We start from the raw sequence: 8,781 nt of genomic DNA on the forward strand, positions 1-8,781 counted from the left end.
ATGGACTATGTCAGTTGACTTATTCTGCAGCATCCTTCCCAAATTCCATCACATTCCATGCTGTAACTATAATTGCTGTTTGTAGGCACAAGTAGCAGTGGATTCTGAGGTTTTTACATTTTCTTTTTTTGGTAGATCTTAGAATTTCTTATGATTTCTTAAATTAAAAAAAGGAGGCTCTAATAACACCTTTTGGCTTTATACTATTTTTCCCATGGCTTTTGGCTTTATCACAGAATGAACTGGATCATGTTAGGATAATCCTGTTATAGATGATCTTATTACTGTTTGAGCCATGCAAAACCTTGTGAACAGCATTCTTGAAGGATGTTACCTTTCAAGCTATTCATTAAATATATATTCTCTTTCTTGAAAATAACTTGCTGCAATGGTACCAGTTTTTCCTGTGCAGTATTTCATTAGCTGTGAATGTGTGCAGTGCTCAGAGTTGTAACTCACCAAAATAGTGGGAAACTTGCCAGCCATCCTGTTGAAGTGAGAGGAGTCTGTGAAGGCAAATATCCAACAACCAGTCTAACGCTGGGGAAACAACTGTAGATAGATTGTCTTTATTAGATATTGACGTAGGGAGTCTCCAGTAAGTATATTCTGTTTCCAGATCTCCAGCCTGATACTTGGCAACCTTCACTCTTTTGTGAGGCAGTTCACACGCTTGCCACTGTTGCTGTTTTGTAAACAGTTCATATGCTTGTTTCCTTCCTTCTCACCAAAGTGAAGATGATTTGACTGTAATTGTTTACATGTTTATATGGGCGGATAAATCTACTCCTGGGCTATAAAAATTGCTTAAAAAACACAGGCGGGTAAACCCAGAACAACAGTGGACAGATGGATGTGTTCCATCAGGAAAGCTTTGCAATGGCTAAAGGAGAGGAGACTGAGATGTAGCAATTTCCACATACTTTGCCATAATTCCTGTGAAGTCAGAAGGTCACCTTCAGGACTGCACTACAACCTGTTGACGATAATGGAAGTATTTGCATGAATATTTAGCTATGAAATGAATCTAATACACACTGCTGTGTAGGTGTTGCTCACCCTAATTTTTGAGTGCCTTTGAAAGCTTTTGAGTGTAAAGAATTGATTTTAAGTAAGCATAATTTTTTTTTTCTGTTTCTTGTTAACAGCCTGATTCAGACTCCACGAAACACTCTACTCCATCCAACAGTTCAAATCCAAGTGGTCCCCCAAGTCCCAACTCTCCTCATAGGAATCAGCTTACACTAGATGGACTGGACCAGTCAACCTGTGACGCATAACACTACCACTTTCACCGTTCTGGCTTCGATCATCCACTACTCTGTGGAGTATTCAAGAGCAGGGCAAAGCTGTCTCAGATGCTAGTGCCAAGACTGACACTGAATCTCTAGTGTTGTACAAGAATAATTATATATCCAGATTGTAGATACAACTATTGAAGAAAATTCTTTACTAAATAGCAATTGAGCTTTTTATGCAGAATTGTTCACTGCTCAGTTACGGTTGATTCCTTTCTGCACAGCTGTGACAGTTTTATTGCATAGGAGCATTTAAGGCCACCAGTAAATAGTCTTATTCTTATGCTGAAGAAGAAATAGAGAGAGATGCTGATAATGTTGCTACAATATCAGGAATATTATTTTTCTATAGAATGATGTAATGTCTCATTAGCAGGAAATCCTTTTAGACACAATTTGGACCTCTAAATAGGAAATGCGAGCAGGTCTAGTTACATCCTCAGATGAATACACTTATCCCTTTTTCCCATAACTGTTTGTTTCCTAAATCTTAAGGAGAATGCTAGGAAGCTGCAGCTCGTTTCCAACATCAATAGAATCACCAGGAAGTAAAAAAAAAAAAAAAGTTGGTTATAGTTTTGTGGCCTTTTAATTCATTTAGCCGTTACATATACAGCTGCATAACTGTCTTTCTATCTTTCTACCAACTTTTTAGTCTTGTACATAGGACTACTGCCAGTTATCTTTTACCCATACCCTGCTTTTTAGTCCTCATCAATCAGTCATTAGTCAGGGCTTTCAAAATATTGGTAACTACTGCTGTGAAAAAAATTTTACTCCTAGTTCCTGCCTATCTCCTTCTGAGAAGCTGTTTCTCCTGGGTTTTTTGGTGTAAGGACACACTACATTGTTTAGCTAGCAAGCCTTCCCATGGACGCATTGCCCTCGAAGTCTGCTTGATCTAAGGGACTATATCGCACTAAAACATCAGTCTGTTGTATTGGTTACCAAAGTGGAACGTGAAGGATGTGTAACTGGGGGTGCTGCTTTTCTCATTAATTGTATCCTCACCTGCATGAAGACCCCATGATTATTAATCAAGTATTGATCATGTAGAAAAATGCACAACACACTCCTGTATATTTTGCTATGGCCCACGTGCAGTGGTGATGTTTTGCGTGTATATTTAATCTCATGCTTCCATGTATTATACATTTAGTAATCAAAGATTTGTGACCATGTTTCATTAAAAGCTTGTAATTAATTCAGTGGCTGGCATATCCAGTTTGTCATTGTCACACTAGTGTGCCTTCTGTGCCAATTTTATGACAGTTGGATGTCACTTATTTAAAATTTGGTTTAAATGGGCTAATGATATACCAATGGCTAATGTTCTTTTCTGAAACACTGTATAGGACGTGCACTTATCTTTAGTTTAAACTGAGTGTTCTAGTCAACATTTAATCCTGTTATGTTAAGTGTTCGACAGTACTTGCTCTTTTTCTCAGATTCTTGATAAAGGGGCTCAATTAGAGCTGGACACTACTGCTTTGGGGGTTTTCTGGTTTTTACTTTTTTAATGTAAGTCTAAGTCTTTGTAATTATTGAATTGTGAGAACATTTTTGAACAATTTACCTGTCAATAAAGCAGAAGAGGGAGGTTTTAAAGTTCATAGTCGTCTGTCTTGACATGTGAAAACAGTCCACCACTGACACTTGCTTTAGTTTCATGGTAGATTCACTTTGTTCACATGGACAGTTTACATAAACTGAAAGATACTTTGAAGCTCCATACCTGAATGCTATGAGAAAGGTGTGTGTTTCTGCACGTAAATGCATGTTCAGGAGTGATGGAAGTCCTTTTGGTGGAATACAGTGTTGAAATTTTGTGCCCTTGGTTTGTGTTAGAGTTGTCATTTCATCGAGTTGCTGGCCCATTAATTAATTTTTAAATTATTGATGTGACTATTTCCTTATGGCCAAAGCATAGTAAGTAGGCTGCAGGATCTATTCCAGCAACTTAAGTGTGATAAAACAATAAAGACTTTTGACTTCTTATCAAAGCAGTAGTTGCAAAGAAACACTTAGGAACATTTCAAAGACTGGTGTGTGAATGATGCAGCCCCTGACAGAGGGGATTTTTTTAAAGCTCCCCTCATGCTCCAGTATTTGAGCACTGCAGAGCTCACTGTACCAGAACAGAGCCAACATCTCTAGTGTGTCCTGGGTAAGCATCCCTCATGCCTTATGGAGTGCCTAAGTGCTCCTGGATTACTTCTTGCTTTGTCTTGCCCATCCTACTCCAGGTTATTTAAATGGGGAAGGCCTAGGCGCATGTCGAAAGGCATGGACGCTGTCGTTCCTCGCTTGACCAAACCCACCTGGGCAAGGCCAGCAGGCTGAAGTGGGGCGGGTTGGGAAAGTGCACCTGCACTCTGCCCTGAGGATTGGGGTGATAGCTGACAGGAGGTTTGAGGGCTGTGTGCTGGAAGCCTTCTCACAAGTATTCATGCTAATCAGCCTTTGACTTTTAAAAAACATTTCTACTGCTCTTGAGCTGATTTTTCTCTGTGCAGTGAGGACTTCGTATGACAACAAAGTCTTTAATTATGGGGGTATTAAATCATAGCACTCAGCAGTGCCAGGGCTAGGTTATAATTTAAGCAGGAGAACATTTCTAGAAAAATAAATTAATTGCTTAGTATGAATACATTATTCTTTTCTTTTTTTTTTTTCCCCCTCAAGTCTGGCCAAGCAGAATTCCTCCTCAAGTCCTGTACCACAGCCCTTTGCAAACCTCTTCCCTTAAGGCTTCTGATTCCGGTTACCTAAAGAGTCCTCCTAAGCCCTCAGGAGAACGTTCAGAAATGCAGAAATTCAAGACTCGATGTGAAATATTCTTCTGACGGTGCACTTTCTTCTCCCTGGAGGCTACCAGTCTAGTATCACAAGTGAGGAACTAAGTTTTGCAAGAATCGAGGATAATTTGGTCTCTGCATTCCTCTGCCCATTCAATTTCCATGGAGGCATTACATCAGGTCCCAAAGCTGGGGTGATGGGTGTGCTCACCAGAACTAGGTCACTTCTAGCACAGATCTTTGCCCCAAAAGGCTGCATATTTTGGAATACATCCTGGTGTCGCTTGCTATGCAAGAACTAAACGCATCTGCCAACACCTCTGCCTACAGCACATGTCCTGAAAATAAACAGCTTCCTAAATGGGTGCGATCTGCTGGGGGGGTGCGTAAACACTCACTTTGTGTTTGCGGGATAAGTGCTTAACACAGCTCAGTCACAGGGAGGGGTCTTCAGGGTGGACATGCTGAAGGTCCAGGCACCCTCGTTCTGCACAACACCAGATTAGGCAGCCCTGGGAGAAAGCAGGTGCATACACATCTTAAGAGCTGGCACGGTAGTCTAAAGCACTGAGAAGCAGGGAAGCCTTTGAGGGAGATGTGACTGTGGGAACTGAACTGCACCATTAAGGGCAGTTAAGCAAAGTAACGGTCAAAGGAAGGTGTCACATCATGACCACAAACCTCGTCTTGCTGCTGAGTTTAGCCTATTTTAAAAGGAAAAAAAAGAGAGTTAGTATTCTTGCGTGCCGGGCTGCTGGAGCAACTCATGTTCCAGTCTACGCTCTTCCTGCTCTGTACGAAGCAGCTCCGGCAGGCAGAAGTGAGGGGGACATACCAAAAAGCAGCGTTCACCTGCCCAGCCCTTGCCTTCTGTTACGGTGGGAGCAGGTCTGGACCGCCTTCTCCTGTCTGCTTGCACTCCTGTATCTGTGGGTCCCCTCTCTGTTTCCCCTTCCATCCCTCCTCGGCAGCCTTGGGCTTGAGAGCTGCTGCCCCGTTGGCCTGGGCTCAGCGCCCCGTCGGCAGGGCACTGCAGCACCGCGGGGTCAGAGGGGCTCTGGTTCAGGGGAAGGGGTGCCACGGGCTCAGGAACCGCACCGGGGAGGCAGGAGGGAAGGCACAGGGGTTGGAAAGAGCCAGCACGACCTCAGTGCTCCCTTGCAAAGCCCTCCTAAACGTGTTTCTGGGGTCGGGAGGTGATGGCGAGACCGGACCTCAGCTGCACGCCTCTTTGCGGGATGCCAGGGAAAGCCAAACGTTGGCAGAGCATGTCCCAGTGGCGAATGATGCTCAGACTGGCGTTGTTGGCGGGGTTAGCTGAGGACAGGAGCAGAAGACAGCAGGACGTGCTCAGCAAGCGAGAGCTGCAGTGCTGCGCTCCAGCCAGAGGAGGAACATGAACTCAGGAATCAGCCGGTTCCCCGTCCTTGCAGCAAATATTTTCCCTGCTCCCCAGTAAGCTGCAGCACTTTTTTGTCACCTGACCACACAGGTTTATGCAGCTTTATTGGTTGTTTTCTCATAGATAAAACCCTCAGACTTTTTGCAGCATCGCCTGCTTTCCAGTTCCTTACGCAGTCCCTGCTCTGCGGTCCCGTGAGGAAGAGCAGCGCGGAGCCCTGCGTGCCGATGGAGGAATGGCCACAGCTCCGCTGCCATCCCGCAGCGTCTTGGCCACCTCCCACACTCCAGTGGTGCCAGTTGCTGCCAAATGTCCTCCCTTTTGCTGCTGCTACCTCCTGCTAAAAAGAAACAAAACAAAACAAAACAAAACAAAATTAAAAAAATGCAGTGGGCCAAGTCTGTCTGTAGGCTCAGCGGTATTTTGAGCACTGCTGCCTGCTGCACTGTCTGAATCCGGCTTTGCACAACTTCTGTGGGCGGCTGTCACATGTGGAGGGAAGGCACAATGACACGAGTTGGTGCCCAGTAAGAGTGTGCAGGTTGCCTTTTCTTTTAAGACCCTGGGAAGCAATGACTCCTAAGATTTTGCCATTAACACTAATGCATTTTGCATTAGTCTGCCACAGCGGGGGACCCTTGACTCTCAGGACCAAGAGCAAAACAAAGCCATCAGGTGCCCAGCCGTGCCGCGCACAGCCTCGGCAGTATAAACCACCCAGCTAATGCACTGCTTACCGAAGATATCTGCAAATTAAAGTCCTTGGTTAGGCAGGATCCCAGGAGAGACCCTTACGTACCGAAACCCATTGCGTTACCCTGCCTGCGTGCGCCGGTGCGCAGGGTAGTGATACAGCTGTTTTTCCAGCAGCTGTTGGCCCCCAACGTCGCAAACCGAGTCTGGTACTTCAGTTTTTTCTGCAGAGCTCCCCCCTCCCTGCAATGCTTTCTGTACGAGCAAGCGAACGTGGCTCCTGAAGGAAAAGTACAGACTGTGCTCTGCTAGCACGCTGACAAAAATTGATCTCTACTTTAATTAAAGCCTCTATTGTAAGTGACCTCGAGCTGCTAATGCATTTTCAAAATGAAGCCTCGCCAGCAGCAAATCCATACACCCCAATACGGAGGGGTGACCAGGCGGTGAGCCGTGCTGCAGGGCGGCCTGCCTCCCCCTGCACGTCCCCGGAGGCTGTCCCACCGCACGGGCACACGCCTGAAATCCCCCCGTACCCAGGCGGGACGCAGAGCTGAGCTCCTCGGCTGCTCGCGGGGGAAGGAGACCATCCTGCCACCATCTTGTGCAATGGTGCCTGTTGCCAGTGGGCTGTCTTTTCCCTCCCCTAGCACGTGGCCGCGGGATGCTCTTGCCTCTCGCCTTTAGCGCACGTCACAGGGTTGCAGCCGCCGAGACCCCTCGTGATCCTGGAGCACGGAGCCCAAAAATAGCACAGGGAGGGAAGCGATTCGCTCCGGGACGAGCGGCAAGGGGGTCATTGGGGGGTGGCCCTGAGCGCTCCTCTTGCACGGGGCAGCTCTGGGGTGATGGGCTGCCTGGTGCAATGGCCTCCAGCATGCAGCACCGCATCGGCCTCGGCCATGGGAAAATAAATCATGTGTGTACGTGTATTCAAAGGCTTGTAAGCTAGAGGAGATTCAGTCACTTGCGATGAACTGATCTGAAGGGGGAAAAGAGCAAAAAAGACTCTCACAGGCAGCAAGTACAACACCTGTACAGATCCGAACGCCTCCCCCTCCGCAGCGAGACCCAGCTGCGGCACAGGGCCGTCGGATGCCGCGGCTGCTCTCGCAGGCACCATGGTAACATCGCTGCGCCAGCACCTCACCGGCAAGCAACGCACGGGCTGACCACGCTCCTCCGTGTCCACACCGACCCCCCCGGCCGTAGGGTATTATCCGGCCTCATGAGGTCCGGATGAGGGCTTGGGGTGGGGGGGATCTCCCTTCAGTTTATGTCATGCAGGTGACTGTGTGCTGTGGGGTGGGTTTTGGGGACCTGGCCCTGGGTCACTGCTCTCCACAGAGATGCACTTGTTGCAGGACCGTGGGGTGGTGGGACCTGCCGGTGTCAGCCACTGCCTGCAGCAGCCGATGGCTTCTTCTGCTTTTTGATGCGGCTGATGACCAGTTCATTGAACACCAAGTGCCTGACAGCCACAGCAGAAGCTCCTGCCCAGACAAGTGGCTTTTCATCCCAGTCCTGCCAGAGGGACACCCTCAGGAGAGATGCGAGTGGTGAAATCCCAGTGGTGCACCCCCAAGCCCAGACCTCCTCCCAGCCCCGGCTCTGTCCCGCTAGCGAAGCGATGGCAGCAACCAGGGCCATGGAGATGGTCTTGTTCCCTGCCTGGCTCGTGTTTTGTGTCCTGCCTGCTCGCACTGCCTGATCCCCGAGGTCTCTTTGAGGGCAGGGGGGTAGGAGGGCCGGACTCACTGCCACACGCTGCCCATCACCCTCCGTCAGGGCTCTGATGCACCTAATGATGAATTCCCAGGCCTTTGAGATGGGATTATGTCTTCCAGAGACTAGAACAAAATATAATAAACTTAAAATAGCTGCTTCCTTATGGAATATGCCAACAAGCCCTACTGGAAACCCAGTAGAGTGTAAATTTGCATAAATTTGCATACATCTCCATAATTTCAGCCTCACCCATCAGACCTGCTGCCATAATGAAGCGCTGCCTGACATTGCGGGCAGCTGATGGTATTTGACACACACCAGGCCACAAATGCCACTGCTAACAAGGCCCCTCCGTGCCGCTGCCCCAACTCTCGTTAGAGATGGGCCAGCGTGACTGTCCCCAGCCGTCGGGTTCCTGCCTGCATCCCTCCCCGGGGACCCCTGCCACCAGCACCAAACCTCTTTCCCCTTGTACCAGGAATACAGATGCGCTCTCTCGCCATGGGGAATAAGGCGATAAATCCCCAGGTAGGTCCAAGAGGGCGTTGTAACTGTCAGCCGGGGCGCAGAGGGAAGGAGCAAGCTCAGGCGGCTCAGCAGAGGGGATGGGGAGGGAAGCGTTTGCTCAGGACTGCGCCTCGTGCCAGCACTCAGGGGACGAGAGTGAGGTCCCCAAGAGAAGGAACAGGGGACCCTGAGCAGAGATCCCCTGGCACCGAGCACACTGCTGGAAAGCAAAATAACTCCTTTTAAACCCAACTAATGGGTCCAAGCCCTGAAGTTTCCGGGACATATTTTGAAATGTGTTTGAGCACTGAATTTCCATCCTGCATCCAGAAATGCATCCTCCTACATGCTGCAT

The 8,781-nt window shown here is 48.1% G+C and overlaps 1 protein-coding gene across 13 annotated transcripts in view; it reads left to right on the forward strand.

Moving 5' to 3' along the window:
• The window catches only part of CDC42BPB (CDC42 binding protein kinase beta), a 100,808-nt gene extending 97,899 nt beyond the window's left edge, over nt 1-2,909 (forward strand). For all 13 annotated transcript variants that reach the window (XM_069783412.1, XM_069783411.1, XM_069783415.1 and 10 more), the window contains one exon: nt 1,149-2,909. In XM_069783412.1, the coding sequence (XP_069639513.1) occupies nt 1,149-1,280 (132 nt within the window). In that variant the 3' untranslated portion in view covers nt 1,281-2,909. The remainder of the gene's footprint in view (nt 1-1,148) is intronic.
• Nucleotides 2,910-8,781: the final 5,872 nt, after the last annotated feature.

Source organism: Haliaeetus albicilla, chromosome 5 (assembly GCF_947461875.1).
Source record: "Haliaeetus albicilla chromosome 5, bHalAlb1.1, whole genome shotgun sequence".
In the NCBI taxonomy this organism is placed as follows: Eukaryota; Metazoa; Chordata; class Aves; order Accipitriformes; family Accipitridae; genus Haliaeetus; species Haliaeetus albicilla.